Source organism: Misgurnus anguillicaudatus, chromosome 4, assembly GCF_027580225.2.
Source record: "Misgurnus anguillicaudatus chromosome 4, ASM2758022v2, whole genome shotgun sequence".
Lineage (NCBI taxonomy): Eukaryota > Metazoa > Chordata > Actinopteri > Cypriniformes > Cobitidae > Misgurnus > Misgurnus anguillicaudatus.
In genome coordinates, this window is record NC_073340.2 from 17,383,200 (window position 1) to 17,403,082 (window position 19,883).

The 19,883-nt window shown below is 36.8% G+C and overlaps 2 protein-coding genes across 7 annotated transcripts in view; one reads left to right on the top strand and one right to left on the bottom strand.

The window, feature by feature from the left end:
* grid2ipb (glutamate receptor, ionotropic, delta 2 (Grid2) interacting protein, b) overlaps positions 1-2,351 on the top strand; it is a 42,005-nt gene extending 39,654 nt beyond the window's left edge. For all 5 annotated transcript variants that reach the window (XM_073866837.1, XM_073866836.1, XM_073866838.1 and 2 more), the window contains 3 exons: positions 260-380; positions 1,328-1,492; positions 2,023-2,351. In XM_073866837.1, the coding sequence (XP_073722938.1) occupies positions 260-380; positions 1,328-1,492; positions 2,023-2,094 (358 nt within the window). In that variant the 3' untranslated portion in view covers positions 2,095-2,351. The remainder of the gene's footprint in view (positions 1-259; positions 381-1,327; positions 1,493-2,022) is intronic.
* A 6,342-nt stretch (positions 2,352-8,693) lies between these two features.
* arhgap17a (Rho GTPase activating protein 17a) overlaps positions 8,694-19,883 on the bottom strand; it is a 39,438-nt gene continuing 28,248 nt past the window's right edge. Inside the window, exons 11-20 of one of the 2 annotated variants that reach the window (XM_073866841.1) lie at positions 19,699-19,810; positions 19,534-19,615; positions 19,367-19,447; positions 19,143-19,256; positions 18,973-19,064; positions 18,714-18,870; positions 13,975-14,238; positions 13,406-13,533; positions 12,773-13,318; positions 8,694-10,165 (exon numbers count right to left, since the gene is read on the bottom strand). In XM_073866841.1, the coding sequence (XP_073722942.1) occupies positions 10,050-10,165; positions 12,773-13,318; positions 13,406-13,533; positions 13,975-14,238; positions 18,714-18,870; positions 18,973-19,064; positions 19,143-19,256; positions 19,367-19,447; positions 19,534-19,615; positions 19,699-19,810 (1,692 nt within the window). In that variant the 3' untranslated portion in view covers positions 8,694-10,049. The remainder of the gene's footprint in view (positions 10,166-12,772; positions 13,319-13,405; positions 13,534-13,974; positions 14,239-18,713; positions 18,871-18,972; positions 19,065-19,142; positions 19,257-19,366; positions 19,448-19,533; positions 19,616-19,698; positions 19,811-19,883) is intronic. The other variant, XM_073866842.1, reaches the window with a different exon arrangement.

Here is a 19,883-nt window from a genome sequence, read left to right on the forward strand (position 1 = left end):
GGAATCTGAGGGTGCAAACAAATCACCTTTGAAGTTGTCCAAATGAAGTCCTCAGTAAAACATATTACTAATGATAAATACATTTTAAATATATTTACAGTAGAAAATTGACGAAATATCTTTACTAAATGGCATAAAAATCTATAATTTTGACCCATGCAATGTATTGTTGGCTATTCCTGCAAATATACCTGCGCGAATTATGACTAGTTTGTGGTCCACGATCACATATATGTTAACAACTTTTTATTGTACATACAGTTAATCAGAGGACCATTACTGCTGATCTCAGTGACCTTCACTCCACCATCCAGGAAATAAGAACTGCCTGTTCAAAAATCCCAGCCACTGCAGAGGACCATTTTGCAGCGGTTATGAGTGTATCCACCAACAGAGCTATATATATACACAGTATATAATATACACTCACCTAAAGGATTATTAGGAACACCATACTAATACTGTGTTTGACCTTCTTTCGCCTTCAGAACTGCCTTAATTCTACGTGGCATTGATTCAACAAGGTGCTAAAAGCATTCTTTAGAAATGTTAGCCCATATTGATAGGATAGCATCTTGGAGATTTGTGGGATGCACATCCAGGGCATGAAGCTCCCGTTCCACCACATCCCAAAGATACTCTATTGGGTTGAGACCTGGTGACTGTGGGGGCCATTTTAGTACAGTGAATTCATAGTCATGTTCAAGAAACCAATTTGAAATTATTCGAGCTTTGTGACATGGTGCATTATCCTGCTGGAAGTAGCCATCAGTACATGGTGGTCATAAAGGGATGGACATGGTCGGAAACAATGCTCAGGTAGGCCGTGGCATTTAAACGATGCCCAATTGGCACTAAGGGGCCTAAAGTGTGGCAAGAAAATATCCCCCACACCATTCCACCATTGCATTAATAAGAAATTTAACAGGTGTTCCTAATAATCCTTTAGGTGAGCGTATTGTATTACCTGTATTCAATACTTGTTTTCTGTCCAGGCTAAAGTCTCATAATGAAATTATGGTATTAGGAGCATCAATGTTTGATTTCAATCCTTAATTTTACATGCCCTTCTCAGTCAATATTAAAGATATCAAGGTTAAATTTTCACAGAATGTTTTTTACATGATGTAGGATGATTTCAGCAAATCACAATAAAATAACTTTAGCTTGGTTTTTACCGACTGGGTCATATTTTGCAAAAACACAGATTTCATAAAACTACATTTCATTAGTATTTCTTACAGTTCACTTTGACTTTACACTTTGTTGTGAAAATATTTACGATGAATTTCAGTAGCCGTGTACTGGTCCTTGACCTTCATATTAGAGCTTTCTAGAGAACAGTCATCCATCTGTGCAGTCACTGGACTCCCTGCAGCAAAGAGCTATGGATGAGTTTAATAAGGTGGCATCTTACTTTGGAGAAGACAGTAAGGCCACAACCACCGAAGCCTTTTTTGGCATCTTTGCTGAATTTATCTCCAAATTTGAGGTGAGTTGCAAAAATCCTTATTTTTAAAGGGGACATATCATGAAAATCAGACTTTTTCCATGTTTAAGTGTTATAATTGGGTCCACTGTGCTTTTATCAACCTAAAAAATTAGAAAAACAACAAGCCAGTAACTTAGTTTTGGTAAACCATTCTCTGCAAGCTTGTGAAAATATAGGTCATTGAAAGTTGGCCTCCTTTTGATGTCAGAAGGGGATAATACCACCCCTAATCTGCACTATCCAACCACGGCACTGCCATTTAGTGCAGAGATCAAATCATTTGCATTTTAAAGGACACACCCCAAAACAGCAAATTTTTGCTCACACCTTAAAGTGGCAATTTTAACATCCTATAATAAATTATCTGTGTGGTATTTTGAGCTAAAACTTCACATATGTACTCTGGGCACACCAAAGATTTATTTCACATTTTAAAAAAATCTTGTGAAATTTCCCTTTTAAGCATATGTTGTTATGGATCATTGTTATGTTTATATGGATAACAAGTTTTTTGTGTTTCTGTTTTACAGAGAGCACTCAATGAAATACAGGGAACAGAAAACCCTAGAAGCCCTCGGATAGCCTCACCGCTGGCATGGTGAAACTAGGTTTCTATAACCAATACTGCCCATGTGCCAATAACAGAAAACTTGATAGCGTGGAGGGAAACGGACATAGATGGATTTAAAAATATATTTAGAATAAAGAATATATAAATACAGTATTTATAAAAAAGTATTTTAAAGGGACAGTTCACCCAAAAATAAAAATTCTGTCATCATTTACTCACGCTCAAGTTCCATACCTGTATCATTTATTCTGGTCTGACTGTATTTATTTATCGGTCTGGCTAGTGGCTAAACTATATTTTAGGAACTATATTTTATGGCGTAATAGCACTTTTGGGAGTGCTTCGACTCGCCTGAAAAGTCCACTCCCCTTCTCACTCTCATAATGGTAGAGGGAGGGTTTTTCTGCGCCGAGTCGAAGTACTCCCAAAAGTGCTATTACGCCATAAAATATAGTTCCTCTTTTAAATCCGCTTAGAAAAGCGCTACGTTTTATTTTGTACCACCAAACTTGCTCGTATAACTACTCGTCTTAAATAGGAAAAACGTTGATGTGTTTGGTCACTTCTGGCTTTGTCTCTGGGTGGTGCCATTGAATGAATGGGGCTAAGCTAAATGCTATCGAGGCGTCGCGGCGCGCTCCGGCGCTTGCGTGCGCGCACACAGATGGTGGAGGGATGATTCAACGGTTCTTGGTTGGGGTAATAACATATTTTGATGTTGAAAATGAGTAGACTATTCCTTTAACTTGTAATTTATTTCCCTCGTTATCAAAAATAAACTACTGTAAAAAGGACTCTGTCAAAAAAAACAAAAACGTTTGTTTATGCTGTCTATGGTGCCCCAGATCTGCTTAGTTACAAATGAAGAGTTTGGTTCCAAAACGCAATAAATCCATTTTGACAAATTTCGGTAAAAACGTGTTTTCTATACCAAGAAAGTGACAAGATGAAAACCAGTATTTTCTGTTACAAACTTTCACATAGCATCTTTAGGTTATAAAAACATAAAAAATTCAAATCCATAACTTGATTTTCAAAGATTTATTATAAAAACGAATTCTTTTTTCCACAAAATGCAATAAATCCATGACAGTTTTTTATTTCAAAATGCTATAAATCTATTAAATCAATGTATAAATGTGCATTCATCTTTATCATTTTATATTTATTTAGTTGACTAGTGGTATACAATGATTAAAAAATAAACATTAATGGCATTAACCAAAACACTTACTTTGTTATATGAAGAACACAATGTTTTAGCATGAGAAGCTTGATGCTGTCGGGAGAACAAGCAACCGAGTGCCTCTCGCGGAAATTATTAGCTGTTGATGGCTTACGTTTCTTTCCCGTCACAGAAAACCATCACAGGTTTGGCAATGCTATTAAAGTATTATTTTGTTTTGTTTGTTGATCACGAAGTACAAAGTAGATGAGGAAAACTAGGACTCCGTGTACTCAGCGCGCCGCCATGTTTGTTTACATTGCGTGAATGGTCCGCTGTAATATCAGAAATGGATTTATTGCATTCTGTAAAAAAGCAGCAGTGGCGTTTGTCGCATTTTGGGAAAAAAGGGAGAAAAGATGACAGAATATCACGGCGGGTATTGGATTTTGCGTAAAATTAATTATTTACTTTTAACTACTGACCTGATATAATACTGATTTTGGCAGTAACTCATTTTTTTCAAAAATGGCGTTTATTGCGTTTTGGAACCAAACTCTTCAAATATTGTTCAAAATATCTTCATTTGTGGAACAAAAACATTTATACAGGAATGGAACAACATGAGGGTAAATGGGTGATGGCCAAGTTTTCATTTTGGGTGTCCCTTTAATTTAACTGTCCCTTTAATATAGCTTATTTGTTATAGTGTTTTGTTTTGAGAATATAACAGAAAGATATATATATATATAATGGTATTTTTGATGGTATATTTTAGTATTATTGTTCTGGAATGGTCTAATAGGCTTTGCTGGTAAACATTGGCAAGAGGAACTTTATAACTGCACAAACAAAGTGAATGTATGTTAAACTATCTCATCCTCATGCCAAATGTATTTAAAGTAAAAAACATGTTACATCACAGTATTTTTTCATTAAACACTGTTGTGATACCCCAGTACCTAGGACAAGAGTACTGCATCCTTTATTTCTGTTTTTCCTCATTCAGAACTCATTAGTGGACAAATGGTTACACCTCGCATTTGCTCGGTTTGACATCATGAAATTGGTTGTCAACTATGATTTATCTCGCTATGGGGATTTTAAGTTGTTCTGAATGTCACATTGTTAAATGGCAGGATGACAGATCTTAAATCCTCTTGTTGTGTACTGGTTAACATGATTACAGGTATGTAGCTTGTTTGACCTTTAGGTCTGCTATTCATGCATTTCTTCCTGTCTCTGTTCTTAACAAATGCATGAATTTTTCTTATTGCCCGCCCGTCTTGGTGTCAAAACAACATTTTTCTTGTTTCTTGTCAGAGCCTCCATGATTTTGAAATTAAAGACATCTTTGAGGAGAACTTTTAAATTTACATTTGCATGTAGCAGAATGTTATGTTTTAATCTTTTATGTATCTTTTTGTTATGTTATATTATACTGCAGTTGTACCAAATTAATTAGCTGTTATTTAATATTTGCGTACAGTTTGTTGGCGTCCTAGCCTAGTGTTTTCCTGAGCGGTCCTATATTGGCTTCAGTATTTATGGGCCACATATTGCTGCATTTTAATGAGATGTCTAATTTGTTTTGCCTGAATAAATAAGCTTTTGCGAATATTAATCTCAATGTGATTATTTTGTAACTCAGAGTTTCAAATATGTGACCATGGACCACAAAACCAATCATTGAGATGTATACATCATCTGTAAGTTGAAGCTTTCCTTTGATATTTGGATACTATTTGAAAATCTGGAATCTGAGGGTGCAAAAAAATCTAAATATTGAGAAAATCGCCTTTAAAGTTGTCAGGGCTTTGAACTGGTTCACGGAACAAAAACCAGAAATTTTTGATGTTTTGCGAGAAACAGAAACGAAACCAGAAACTTTCAAAAAAATATATGTTCCGGAACAGAATAGTTTTTTTTAAATAATGGTAACAGGTCAATACAGTTATTTTAAATAATGGTAACAGGTTAATACCACTGAAATGACTGGATTGCGCATAAGTAGTCTACTCAAGCCCAAGTCTCTAATACTCAATCATAAGAGGGAAATATTGTAGGTTACCAAGTATCTCAAGATGTTTGTTTTTTTAATACTAATTAGTGGTGTAACGGATCGCAGTTGTTACATTTCCGTACAGATCATGACCCACGGTTCAGCTCACATGCGATTTGCGGATTAATACGCAAATTTAAGTGGGGTGAAAGTTGATCATTTGCACGTGTTTCAAAGGCTGGAAAATGTCAACACTTCAGTGATTTTTAACAATTTATGCAGCAAAAAGGCGCTAAAGTAAGCAATTTTCTGTACGCACAGACGCACAGATGTATGCAATTGAATGTGTCCGATCCAAATCAAACGTGATTATCTCTATGCCCTTCAAAGATCAGAACTCTTGATGTGTAAACTTGAGAGAGAGTTGGGCTACTGTGTCTCATACTGTAGTCCAGGGGTCTCCAACCTTTTTATGAGCAAGGGCTACCACAATGGATAAAACAATCTGGAGGGCTACTTTTTGATATAGTCTACTTAAAGCTTTTTTGTTTTACCTGTTTATTTTATTTTATTTGACTTGTTTTAGTATTGTTTAAAATTGTAACATACGTAAACCAAGCCAAGCTAATATAAAAAAATATATAATGAATAAATATTACAGTTGAGACTATTAATAGAATGTGCTTTGGCGGGCACCTCACAGACTCTGTGCGGGCTACGTTGGTGACCCCTGCTGTAGTCCATTAAAATACAATTGGCGAATAAAGAACTGAAAAACAATGTAATTTTCACTTTACGTGGAGCGATTGTTTATGCTGCATCTTCTTCCCGAAGTGTTGTTTGGTATCCGTCTGTGTTTGTGTGTGTGCGCGTGTTTAAGTGCACTCAAGAGTGCATACACGGAGAGATGCGTTTCAAAAAGCAAGCGAACAATCTTTCTGTTCTTGACATGAAACATACAAACAGAATGATCTCCAAATACCACAGTATTCTTTTTCTAATAAAAACATTTGTTTAAGTAGTTTGCCCTCATAATTGTCCTTTTCTTAATTCATGTATAATGCTGAAACAAATGTAGGCATGTCAGAATTACAGTTATGTCGCTTACTTAATGTAGCCTTTTTTAATGTTTGATGACAAGATAGAGAAAATTGTGTAGACTAATAATTTAAGTTTAATGTCTTAATGATCAGCCTACTTATTTGTAAGTCCCACAGGTGACATGGAACGTTATTAACCGGTTCTGGAACTTTATTTTTTGTTCTAACCAGTTCAGGAAAGTCAGTAGGGTTGAACCGAAAACGTTAAAATACTTCTGTTCGGAACGAACCAATTGGGAAAAAAAAGGTTCAAAGCCCTGAAAGTTGTCCAAATAAAGTCCTTAGCAACTGCATCCATTCACAAAAATACAGTAGGAAATGTACAAAATATCTTCCTGGACTATGATCTTTACATAATAACAAAATGATTTTAGGCATAATAGAAAAATCAATAATTTTGACTCAATGTATTGTTGGCTTTTGCTACAAATATACCTGTGTGACTTGAGACTGGTTTTGTGGTCCAGGGTCACATACAGTATTTAATAAGATACAACAGCTGTTTAATGTGCAAGTTATATACAGCACAAGTGAAGTTATTTGTAGAACACAAGCTCATTACAGAGGCAGTCACCATACACACAGATAGTAACCAGAAAACCTAAAACAACACTTTTTGAAATCTGTGTGGTTGGGTTCTGAAGAACAAAGAGAGACACGGAGGACCAAATGACATAAGGGTGAGTAAATAATGGCAGTTTGCGTATTGGGGTGAACTATCCCTTTAAAATGTATTAAGGTGTATTTGTATCAACTGGGAAAGTGATTGATTATTGAATTTTCGTTTGAAAATATAACTCCTGAAAATTCACATCTCTTTAACTATATGTGACCCTGGACCACAAAACCAGTCATAAGTTGTATGGTTTGTTTGGATAGGACAATATTTGGCCAAGATACAACTATTTATTCATCTGAAATTTGAGGGTGCCAAAAATCTAAATATTGAGAAAATTGTTTTTTTAAGTAAAGATCATGTTCCATGAAGATTATTTTGTAGATTATCTTACTGTAAATGTATAAAAAAAATTATCTTTAGAAATATGTGTTGCTAAGGACTTCATCTGGACAACTTTAACCCGTTAATTGCCGCTGTCCCATGAGCGGGACACCTACGTTTATTTCAATATTTTCTATGTAAATGTTAATCTATCACAACAAACTATATATTGTTGGAAAGGTCTAAGAATGTAGTTTCCATATTTCAAAACCTTAATTTATTCAAAAAACTGTAATTTATTCATTTGTGACACAAGTATGCAGCAAACCTCAAAGCAAACCAGCACAAACCTCAGTTTTTTGACAATTTTATGTATTAAAAATTATACTATATTGCATTTTTATTTATTACAAATAAATGTAAACTGCTTTAAAAAAATAATATTTTCACCTCTAGACACTTCCCTAAAAAACGTTGAAGTGTCTTCTTTAAAACCAAAAATTACCAAAATTAAAACCAAAATTAGGCTTCTAGACCAAAAAAAATTAAAAATGCCAGAGTTACATTAATTTAAAGGTGTATATCACCTTTTCACCAACCCCCTACTCAAAAAGGGCTACGCCAGTTAAAGGGTTAATATCCTTAGCATAAAAAATGTTGACTCATACAATATATTGTTGGCTATTGCTACAGAAACCTAAATCTAGCATTTAGGTTTCTGCCAGTGCGCCCTCTTCCAGACTGGTTAAAGGTATAGACGTTCATCATAGTTAACTCTTTCCCCTCCACTGACGAGTTATCTCATCAATTAAGAGAAAACATTTGCATAAAAAATGTGTTCCTGATAAGTTTTTATGGTAGTCTTTAATACTGCGATTATCCACTAGATGGCCCAATTTATAAAAAACTGGAGCAAATTTTTTTAAACTAATTTAAAACTGTGTATGTTTTGATAATCATTCTGAATCTGATCTCTAACAAATTCCTTCACAAAAATGCATTTATTTCATTTCATTTATTTTGCTAAAAAATGTGTATTCTTTTATGAAAAATACCCATACCCATATTTAAGAGTTTATAAGCAGAAAAAAAAAAGATAGGATTAAATGTTTTTTCCAGTTTTGTTTGTTTGTTTGTTTATTGTTTGTTTGAAAGCAGATGGTCTGTTCTTTCATTAGATATATTTGTATGTTTATATATTTCTAGAAGAAAATTTTCCTGGAAGGCATTTTGTGAAAACCACAAAAATATACTGGCGGGCAACTTTTCAAAAAATGTCTGGTTAATGTGATGCCTAGCAGTCAAACAATCATACACTTTTTTTTTACTATAAATTGTGCCTTATCTACATTAAACAAAAACTCATGGAACGGATCACAAAGATGAGCCCGATCAGCAGCAACTAAATAAACACTACAACAAGTTTCTGTTTTACAAGCAGTAATACCAAGCGTTTTTATTTTTGCATTTTCCAATTTTTTAAAGATAATGTCTTCTGGCATGAAACCTCTGAACTTTAAATACACCATCAACATGTTTAGTTTCATAGGTGTAAAGTCATTTTTTTTCTCCTTTGTAAAATAGCCCTGGTAAGTGTATTTGGGTAAGGCAGCATGGTAAAGGCAAGTAAAAAAAAAGCTAACAGCGGACATTACTGCCTACTTTTTCTCTCAAATGAAACTGACTCTCAATAACAATGTGAACATGGCAAAAAAAAAATGTTTTGTTCACTTAAAGCAGTGTTGTCATATACAGTAAAAAGTGATAGAGAACATTAAGATCTTGCATATCAGCAGTGCTAGTTGTATTCATCAGTCGGCTGTTTTGAAATGGTTAAATTACAATCTTAACAAAACATTAACTGTGATTGTGGGAGTATTTAAGGAAAAATGTAAGCAAGTATGTCCTCTCTTAGCTAAAGTACAGAAAATTTGAACAAAAGTGGTATATTCCCCCCCTACTTTTGGTACCATGTCTGTGGTAAAAGGAGGGGAATACAAAGCTATCTTGCCAAGGCCTGGTAAACATACAAACAAAGCCATAACATATGAATTAATATACCAGAATATCACTAAAGCACATGCGCTCACCTTTTCCATCACATAAACTGACAGTCATGTCCAATAGGAAAATGTTTCTTTCACATATGCAGATCCGAATGACTGTTACACATAGTGGAGCAGTACACTACCACATTTTTTATCTCAGTCCAGTAATATTAATGCCCCGGTATGAAAAACATGACATTGTCAGCTGTAAAAGGGCAGAAAATGATCCTTTGGGAATTTATATACCTTAAACTAATATATGTAACTAATATCCAAACTGAAACAGTAATGTTTGCAAATTAAAAAAAGATATCAACCTTAAGGAATGTGAATGTGATGCAAACTAGCTGACCGGAGACCTGCAGTCACAAGCTACATTTTCTTTTTGCTTTTTTATGTAGTGTCTTCCACAGCTTCTGTTTAACTAAGGCCACTTAATACTCACCTACAAGTACCTCATAACAATCTGATCAGTTTCACCGAATTCACCATACAGTACATACCAGTCCCTTACTTTAATATTCCTCGCGCAATACAAGTCTTTATTCTGCCGTATCAAAAACAGGTGTGCTACATCCTGGGGACGCACATTTCCCTGGTGCCACTGGGATTGATGATTGTCTGAAGCAAAGAGCATTAGAAATGATAAACACTTTGGTAATGGTGAGAAGAGCAGCCCTTCAAGCAATCCATTGGTTACGGGAACAGGTGCCATATTCAAGGCGACCCGTTTAAAGAACGGTGCTCTCAGTGTCCAGATCCGCATCCTTGAGTTGGGTAACAGGGTTCTCAACAGCGATTTCAGGAACGAAGGCACGACCCAGTGGTTTAAAAGTCATCCCAGGATCTGCAAGGCATATGTTTATGAAGTATTAGACAGTGATTTTTAAAGGGTCCACATACTAATCATTCATTGTTTCTTGTATGACTTAAACCTCATTCACACAGCACTTAGGTCCTAGAAAATTTCTGTAAAATTGGCAGAGAGGCTTCTGTGTGAATGCAAACGCATTAAAATCGGACCTAGTAACATTGCCGTAAAATACATGGAAAGCATTCTGTGTGAACAAGATGCAGAAACAATGCCTTAAGGGGCGTGCCGTAGTAAGGATACACGTGTCACCGCAACCAGACGTTATGATTCTGCTCTTTGACACAGGGATTTTAAACGCAGATCAATATTAATGACGAGAAATTCGGCAAACTGGACTGAAGCAGGGATCAGGGAGCTCGTCACTATTCTCGCTGAAGCCAAGATCATTTACCAGCATGACAGAACAGACACATGAAAAAATATGTCACACATATTTATATGGTTTATATTTATATGACTTTCTTTTAAACTGGTTATTTTATTCCTTTAACAATTTAAATTCTTATTTTAGCTTGTTTTGATACTTGCTTTGATAAGTGTATGTGTAATATTTTATGCACTGTAAAGCACTTTGGTCAGCCGTGTGGCTGTTGTAAATGTGCTATATAAATAAAATTGAAAATTGAAACATGTCTTTACCGGATCTTTCCGGTCTGTGTGTAAATGCACGCACAGATTCCAGAAAATCATTATCAAAATCATACGCAGTGCAGTGTTGGAATTGAGGGGGTCAGGGGGGGTCCCGGACCTCCTATAAGCCTTAAGGGACCCCCCATAAAGCACAAAAATATAAATTAGGGGGGTCCCCTGGTTTTTATTAAAATCAAAATACTACATGAATTTAAAATTCTCATGTTGCACTGTCACAAAGCGATACTGTCCATTATTTTGCAATAAACTAATTCAAATGATTTCTGTCTGAAATAAATATACTCTCAAGTGCGCCTCATGCTGTTTTCTGAAGGAATTGACAGACGAGTTAATGTCCCTCCCTGCGTGTGGATTATTTTCGCCTCAGTGGCGGTAAAAATATTTAGTAATCTTTAGGGTTAGGGGTTTGACGGCTGGTCAACCAAGTCAAAAGAAACACAAGTATTTTATTGGGAAAGCAGAAGAAATCACGCATAAATGATAATAAATGAAAGTTATATAATACTAATCGCTTAAATACGCATCATTTAGAAAAAAATAACTATTTATAGAAAGTTTATCTTTTGCATGTGTTTTTTAAACCTTGCAAATGTAAAAATGCAAGCGATTTTCAACTATTTGAGCGCAAGATGTTAAAGTGAGCTGGTTTGTGTGCGCACAGACAATGACACACACACATACATACTCAAATGAACGCACACTCATAAGCGGACGCACGGAAACGCGTGATTCTAAAGCATGCAAACACAAAATTATCTCGAAATACAACAGTCTTGGCACCTATTCTCATAAAAACATTCAGTTCAGAAAGAAATCAGATCTTTGTGTTGGTCTGAAAGTAGCAGTTCTTATCTGATTACGTTTGTGTCACTTATATTAATTAAACAACAAAAAACAAAGGAAAATCACTTCTGTATCTTTAAAAAGATTTATTTTATACAATTTATACAATGAAGAAGAAAGTGTTATTATTCATTTAATAAATACTACTGTTAGATCTTACTTTATTTTTAACTTCTCTATTTTTACGTTCTTTTCTATTTTTGTATGCTCATAATTTCTAAATTTTATTTTCCCACCCCCAGTTTTGCTGATCCGAAAATTATTCGATCTATGACTCAAAAAACGTAATGTAATCCATTTAACCACTACTATATAGTAAAATTATGTAATTTGAGAATAGGCATTGAGGTCCACCCTATTTCAACCCCATTTTTCTGGGGTAAAAAATGTTTAGGGTTTTGATTAAAACCAGGACCAGATGATTGTTGACCCAGGATCACATCTTACTTTGTGAAATCACAGCAACACTATAATGAGGGAGGGTGGGGCTTGGCTGGGGGGTGGGGCTTAGCTAGGGGACCCCCTATAAGCTTTGACATAATTCGAAAACTGAGGCAATGTGAATGAACCAAAAATGAAATGATCCTGGACAAATTCCGGATGTATTTTCCTTGTATTTTCCGTAATCTCTGTGTGAAAAGAGCTTTAGTGGGCTGATCCTCTTAGTTTAAATGGAGAAAAATTTACATCGTTTACTGCTAAAGTCCAACGTATGGTCAATTTTTTTACTTGTACACAAGGGTGTGGAACAATTTTTCGTCATCAGAGTAGTGCACGCGTACTGTACGTGGAAAATGAGGACATGAGGATGAGAAAATTATGACATTTTTTATTTTCAGTTTCGGTTGAACTATCCCTTTAAGGCATTGTTGGGTAAATTATTACACCGGTAGTTATAGCACTAGATCTGCAGCTAAACTGCTTTTAAATATTACTTCAAACTTTGATGCTCATAATTTGATTACAAAACTTTAGCCTGGGCTTCACAGACAGCGTCACATAATTTGCAAAGTAGGATTTATCCAGCTGTTACACAAGCACACACACACAAAAAACAGAAGCGATGGGAAAAAATATGCACTTCACCCATTGTTTTGAAGGCAGCGCTGCAAATTCCATTGCTGTCATTTCCTGTTGCCGGAGGCTGAGGCGGAGGGGGGACGGTGGGTCTGTTGCGTGGTTTAGGCACGGGCCTTGGGCGAGGGAGAGACCCTGACTGATAAGCCGGCGGAGCGGAGGGACCCGGACTGTCCTGAAAGACTGCTATGGGCGGAGGGGTGCTTGGAGGGGTGGGAGTGCTTGGAGGAGAGACGTCCTCTCCTGGTTCGCCAGTCATCTGGCCAAAAGCGCTGGGTTGGAGAGGGGGCGTGGCTTGGGTAGGAGGCTGAGGGGGCGGATGGCTGGGCGCCTGAATTGGAGGCTGGTTGCTCGAGTGACGACGTGGTGTTGTGTTGGTTTGAGCCTGTGGTTGTGTGGGGCTCAGATTGGTTGGTGAGTAACTAGAGAGCGGTCTAGGGGAGGGGCTAAGGGACTGAGGGGTGCCAGTAGAGGTTTGGGGTGCTGGCTGATTGGTTGGTTGCCCTGGTGGTGGGTTAGCTGGTTTAGGAGGAGCTGGGGCGGGCTTCTTTGTACCTATAAATAATACGAGAATTTTTAGATACTTTAATCTTTTTGATGTTTGTAGCTTTCGTACATGGGATGACAGTGATGTGCATTAACCTCTGCGTGCCATATGAGGACTGGGTCCTGTAGATCCAGCCACAGGAGTGCCCACATTCAGCTGTCCGGATCCTCCGGTGCCATTTCGTTGAGCTGGAGGAGTGGACGCAGAGTCTCGACTCTTTGAACTGAGAAAAGAAAAACAACCTTTTAATACAAACTCCATGGACATGGATTTAAAGAGGAAGTGTAGCATTTTATGCCGCTAATTTTACCAAATGGAAAACAATGGCTGAACATTTCCCTATTTTGCTATTGGAAAAACAAACAGGTAGTCCAGCTCCAAACTAGGTTGAGCCAATGTTACGGTGTCCAGCTGGTCAAGAAGTTTAAGCAATTAAAGCAATAATTTAATTTGAATTGACAGCAAACATCTTATTTGCATATTAAAGGAATAGGGTAAATTATTCCTTTAAGCTGTTTTATTTGGATTGCTACAGGAATCACTGTAATAAACACCGGAGAGAAAAAAGCTAGGAATTTTTTTCCTCCATGGCTACTACACAGTGCATGCAGGGACGGTTTATTCATGCACAGCACCGGTTCAGCACACACCGCAGGCATCTTACCTGATTTCCTCGGTTTGCTGGGCTAGAAGCTGCTGCGCTGCTGCCAGGGCAGCCATCCCCAGAGCCAGCCCAGTCTGACAACCCTCTAAACCCAGACCTGCCTGCGCAGGCTGCTGGAGCAGAAACTCAGCCATAGGCTGACTCCCTGCAGTACCTGCAGCCTCCACCGGGGGCAGTGGGGGTTGGTAGGCAGGAGAAGCGTGCTGCTTTCTAGGTACTGTATAGCCTCTACGAGGATTGTGGTCCATTAATTTATTAGCAGAGCTACAGAAAGAGGAGACAGCACAGATACCACGAGTGCCAAAAAAAAAAAAATTCCCAGGAGAGGGACACCACAGAAAAGATAATGGTCATTATTGTTTGACCCCTTACACAAATATGGAAAGCAAAATTACTCAAAATTAAATCAGTAAAAAAGTTTATTAGTATTTACATCACATTCATGCACTTGACATATGCTTTAATTCAAAGTGCAAAGTAGACATTTTATTTGTTTGTTCTGGGACTACTTTGAAGAACTACTTTGCCTAAGTAGTGCGCTTTGGATAAGAGTGTCTGGAAAAAGACTGGATATCATTTTTATGATTTTATTATTTATTTAATGACATATGTAAATATTGTATTAAAGGAATATTTCATTTTCTTAAAAGAAAAATCCAGATAATCTACTCACCACAATGTCATCCAAAATGCCGATGTCTTTCTTTGTTCAGTCGAGAAGAAATTATGTTTTTTGAGGAAAACATTGCAGGATTTTTCTCATTTTAATGGACTTTAATAGAGCCCAACATTTAATACTTAACTCAACACTTAACAGCTTTTTTCAACGGAGTTTCAAAGGACTATAAACAATCCCAAACGAGGCATAAGGGTCTTATCTAGCGAAACGATTGTCATTTTTGACAATAAAAATAACAAATATGCTCTTTTAAAGCACAACTTTTCGTTTAGGTCCGGTCCAGCGCGACCTAACGTAAATGCATAGTGACGTAGGGAGGTCACGTGTTACATATATAAAACGCACATTTGCAGACCATTGTAAACAATAAACTGACACAAAGACATTAATTAGTATCAGTTGACATACAACAACGTTGGAACGGTCCTCTTTCAACACACTTGTAAACACTGGGGCAGAGTTTCGCATTCGTCTTTTGTGACCTCTTGACGTCATGACGTATTGCGTCGGGTCATGCTAGCGCATGACGACCGGATCTAAATGAGAAGTTGTGCTTTAAAAGTGTATATTTGTTATTTTTCTTGTCAAAAATGACAATCGTTTTGCTAGATAAGACCCTTATGCCTTGTTTGGGATTGTTTATAGTCCTTTGAAACTCCGTTAAAAAAAGCTGTTAAGTGTTGAGTTAAGTATTAAATGTTGGGCTCTACTAAAGTCCATCAAAACTAGAAAAATCCTGCAATGTTCTCCCCAAAAAACACAACTTCCTCCCGACTGAACAAAGAAAGACACCAACACCCCGGATGACATGGTGGTGAGCAAACCATCTGGACCCCTCTTCCAAGAAAATGGAATATTCCTTTAATTAGTATCGCTTAGACATACCCCACTGTTCAAAAGTTTTAAACACATATTCTTTCATTTTTCCCACATTTTAGAACAATCGTAAACTCATCTCAGCTGTAACTATGGGAATTATGTTGTAATTAAAACCAAAACTGTTATATTTTAGCATCTTCAGTGTAGCCACCTTTTCCCTTCAATTTGTAAAAAGTTCTCTTGGCATTTTATCAACTTCAGTATTGAAGCAGGTCCCATATAGGCCTCTTATATGCTACTTTCCCTTCATTTTTCAGTCTTACTCATCCATTTCAAAAATATAATATCATCTTGGTTGTAAAAAGTTTTCTAATGAAAGTGATTATTATGTTGCACAATTATTTAAACATTTAAGCATATAACATTAGATTAAAGTTTTTAAGATAATGAGAAACATTTCAGTCAAGTTTTTTTAAAAACGTTTGAATGGTAGTGTACATCTTATATAAAAGATGCACATTTGCTAAATAGCATTAATGAATATTATGTTCCAATTACAAACCTACAGACTATTTTAATTTGCAGCTGATATATAGAATACATGGCATTTTTGAAAAATACATCATGAGGCTTAGCAATATTTCATAAGCTTCTGTTTTATATGTATATATTCTATGTATAACTAACAGTGGTGGAGACAGAGGGGTGTCCGGGGTGGCACTGGACCCCCTGACATCAGGCTGGCCACCCTGGGTAAAACCCCAAATTTAAGGCGCTAGTTTCACTCCCTACAATAATTCAATTCCTGTCGATTGATGTGTTTATTTTGACTGCCGCCTTGAACTTGAAAACGCAATACGCATCGTGTTCCCTGTACAGCGCTTCAATAGCGCACATGCACAGTGCTTAAATGAGTACATGTTTGCGTCTTTTTGGTTGAAACTGACAAATACACAAAACATTTATCAAAGTATCATTGTAAACAAATGTCCTCATGGAATAACATTTTATTGCATTCAGTCTTACATGTTTTTAAATAACAAAATAAGAAGAGAAAATCGCTCACTGCTTCTCGACTAACATTTGTAACTTTGTAAAAAAAGATTACTCCATATTTATTTTTAAATTTTTTTGCAAAAAATCCTTAGTGTTGAGTTATGCTATTTGGAGGTTGCTGACCAACTTCTATGAAAGTGACTGCAGTTAAAGGATAAGTAAATTTTCCCAAAAAAAAAAAGATAATCCACTCACCACCATGTCATCCAAAATGCCGATGTGTCTCTCCGTTCAGTCGAGAAGAAACCACGTTTTTTGAGGAAAACATTCCAGGATTTTTCTCATTTCAATGGACTTTAATGGACCACAACACTCAACAGTTTCAACGCAGCCTCAAAGGACTCAAAGGAGGCATAAGGGTCCCACCTAGCCAAACGACTGTCATTCTTGGCAAGAAAAAAAAGCACTTCTAAACCACAACCTCCCGCCTTCCCCAGTTATGCGACGAGCCAGCGCGACCTCACGCAATTGCGTAATGACGTCGAAAGTTCACATGTTACATATATGAAACGCACATTTGTGGACCATTTTAAACAATAATCTGACACAAAGACATTAATTAGTATCATTCCACATACTACAACGTCGGAATGGTGCTCTTTCTCCACACTTGTAAACACTGGGGCGTAGTTTCGATACGTCATCCGTGACCTCTTGACGTGATGACGCATTGCGTGAGGTTGAGCTGGCGCGCCACAGGACCGGAAGAAGACGAGAAGTTGTGGTCTCAAAGTGCATATTTTTTATTTCTCCTGCCAAAAATGACAATCGTTTTGCTAGATAAGACCCTACTGCCTCGTTTGGGATCATTTAGAGTCCTTTGAAACCGCAATTTTAAACTGGATTAAAACTAATAAGTGTTGGTGTCCATTAAAGTCCATCCAAATCCTGGAATGTTTTCCCCAAAAAACATAATTTCTTCTCGACTGAACAAAGAAAGACATCAACACCCCGGATGACATGGTGGTGAGCAAACTATCTGTATTCTTTTTAAGAAAATGGACTAACCCTTCAACATTAGATATTTTGCTTCATTAACAAACAGTAAATTCGATGTGAGAAATAGTTTAAAATCAGCCTTACATTATGTTTACATATGTGCTAGTAACGCGGTCAGTGCAGTTGGAATATCTCTAATGTGTAATGTGAAGTAATTAGCAATCATGAGATTAATTCATGCTTTTTTGATACAGGGTTATACAACGTTTTCTTTCATGGACTAAATGGACCCTCTAAAGTAGCCTTGGCCACCCCATTTATAAAACTGTAGTCCCGCCAGCTGCTTTGCAACGATGCCAAATTGTGAAAAGCGCTACAGAAATCAACTCAAAATGAATTGAGGTATTGACATTTTGTAATAATTTTGAGTAATCTGGCTCTCCATACCCACATACATTGCAGGGTTAAAAGGAATAGCATGAGAATTATCAGTAGAACAGACAATACCCAAGATGGTTAATGGTGAGTATAATCTGATCTGTTTGACAGCTGAGATGTTCATTTAAGTGAATGGTTAATTAAATGGATTCTAAATCAACTGTAGATCTTTGTGAAGCAAAGGAAATAATCTGACGTACACACAATTTTTTTTATACTAAAAATAAAAAAATCCTTTGGATTTTTTAAAGATCTGTGAAAACAACTTAAAAAAATGCTGTAGTAGGTGTGCCAGGCCAGTAGTTGGCGATGCTGCTTTTTAAAACAACACTATGCATCTGCGCACATACACATTCTTCTACAGAGTGATACATACAAACAATCATGATGGCGAAAGCATCAATCAATTTTGTTTGGAAGTGCGATGAGGTTACAGGACAGGACTATAAAACTAAATTTTGTAAAAATTTAATAAACTCTACTAAGTAGCACAAACATACTCCTGTAGGCCTCCATTGTGTTATGGTTGCCAAGTGCTCGCGTATGCCTCCAGGATGTACATGTAATAGTATGCATGCGCATGGCATCACCCTTTTCATAGATTTGCGTTTTTGTCATTTACACGGAAACGATAACTGTTTAGTTTTCAAAAACCCATTTTCAAACATTTCTCTTCTCAGCACCAATATGTATAAAATGTTTTCCTGTTTTTGGTTGAAAACGTTGTGTATACAGCCCCTGAGTGACTAGATTTAAGCTTTAAACCTCTTTAAAGATTTGATGTGAAATAACATATCAGAGTGAATACCTGTCTTTTCGAGGTAATTCCCCATCAGGGCCCACCATGCTACCAGGTCTCTTCCTCTCTATAGTGCCCGAGTCATAATCAGGTGGGGTCAGGTGGTTGACATTGTTCGGTAGGGGTGTAGGCATTGAAAACATACCAGATACGTTAAAATCCACATCTGAAGAATAAACAAAGTTAAGAAAATCAAAACCGGCTGGGTAACCTTGAACCTCATTGCAAAAATTTGCACTGGGAAAAACTGGATGCATTACACCCCTACCCTCAGGGAAAAACCAGTCTGCATGTTGAATGATGGGTTCAATTACAGTCACCACATGAACAGAGGTTGCAGCAGCCATTTCTGCTAGGCTCCTATGGGTACAAAGAAGAGACTTTTCACAGCCAAAAAAAAAAAAGAAGTGTTTGAAGAGCTCAGATGAACACTCTTACCCCTCAGTTTTGGCCCACAGTAGATTGGGTCCAAGGACAATGGCAATATTACTGGGGGTCATTTTGTTTATGTCGCTCTCCTGGGCAAGCTTGGCAAGGAACTTAACAAGGTATCTGTAAAATGCAACAAATGTATTCATAATGGGCAAAATAAATCATTTTAATTCCTCAACCCTTGTTGCTGTACAATTTACTCTTCACATTTAGACGTTTCTGAAACTAACCTAAAGTTTGCCTTGTTGTTTTTTGGTAACTGGTCACAGGTGACCCACAAAGCTTGCAACCGTTTGTCTGGGTCAGGAATGCTTGACAAAGCAAAAGCACAGAATTAACAACTCAAAAATAAAATAGTTATAAAACTTTTCATTACTAAAACAGCAGAATGGCTTACTTGGATGCCTGAGTCCACTCATCATACAGCTGGTAGGTCATTAAAGGTTCGGGCAATTCTCTAAGATACGACTTTAATGCCCCTGAAAGCAAGAAAGATTATTTTCAAATTAGGAGGGTATAAATGACATAAAAATATTATTAATACACATAAAACAGACTATACCAGCAACAGCGTGTGGATCAGAGTAAAACTCCTCTAGCTGTGAAGTGGAGCAGTCCAGTGCTGCCTTCAGCTTCTTCAGTTTCGAGGCTCCTGCTGCTATTCGGAAAAGACCCTACAAAACACAGAGAAATAAGGTAAAGTATGAAAGTCTGTTAGTTTCTTGAACTAAATATTTGTTGTTCGTA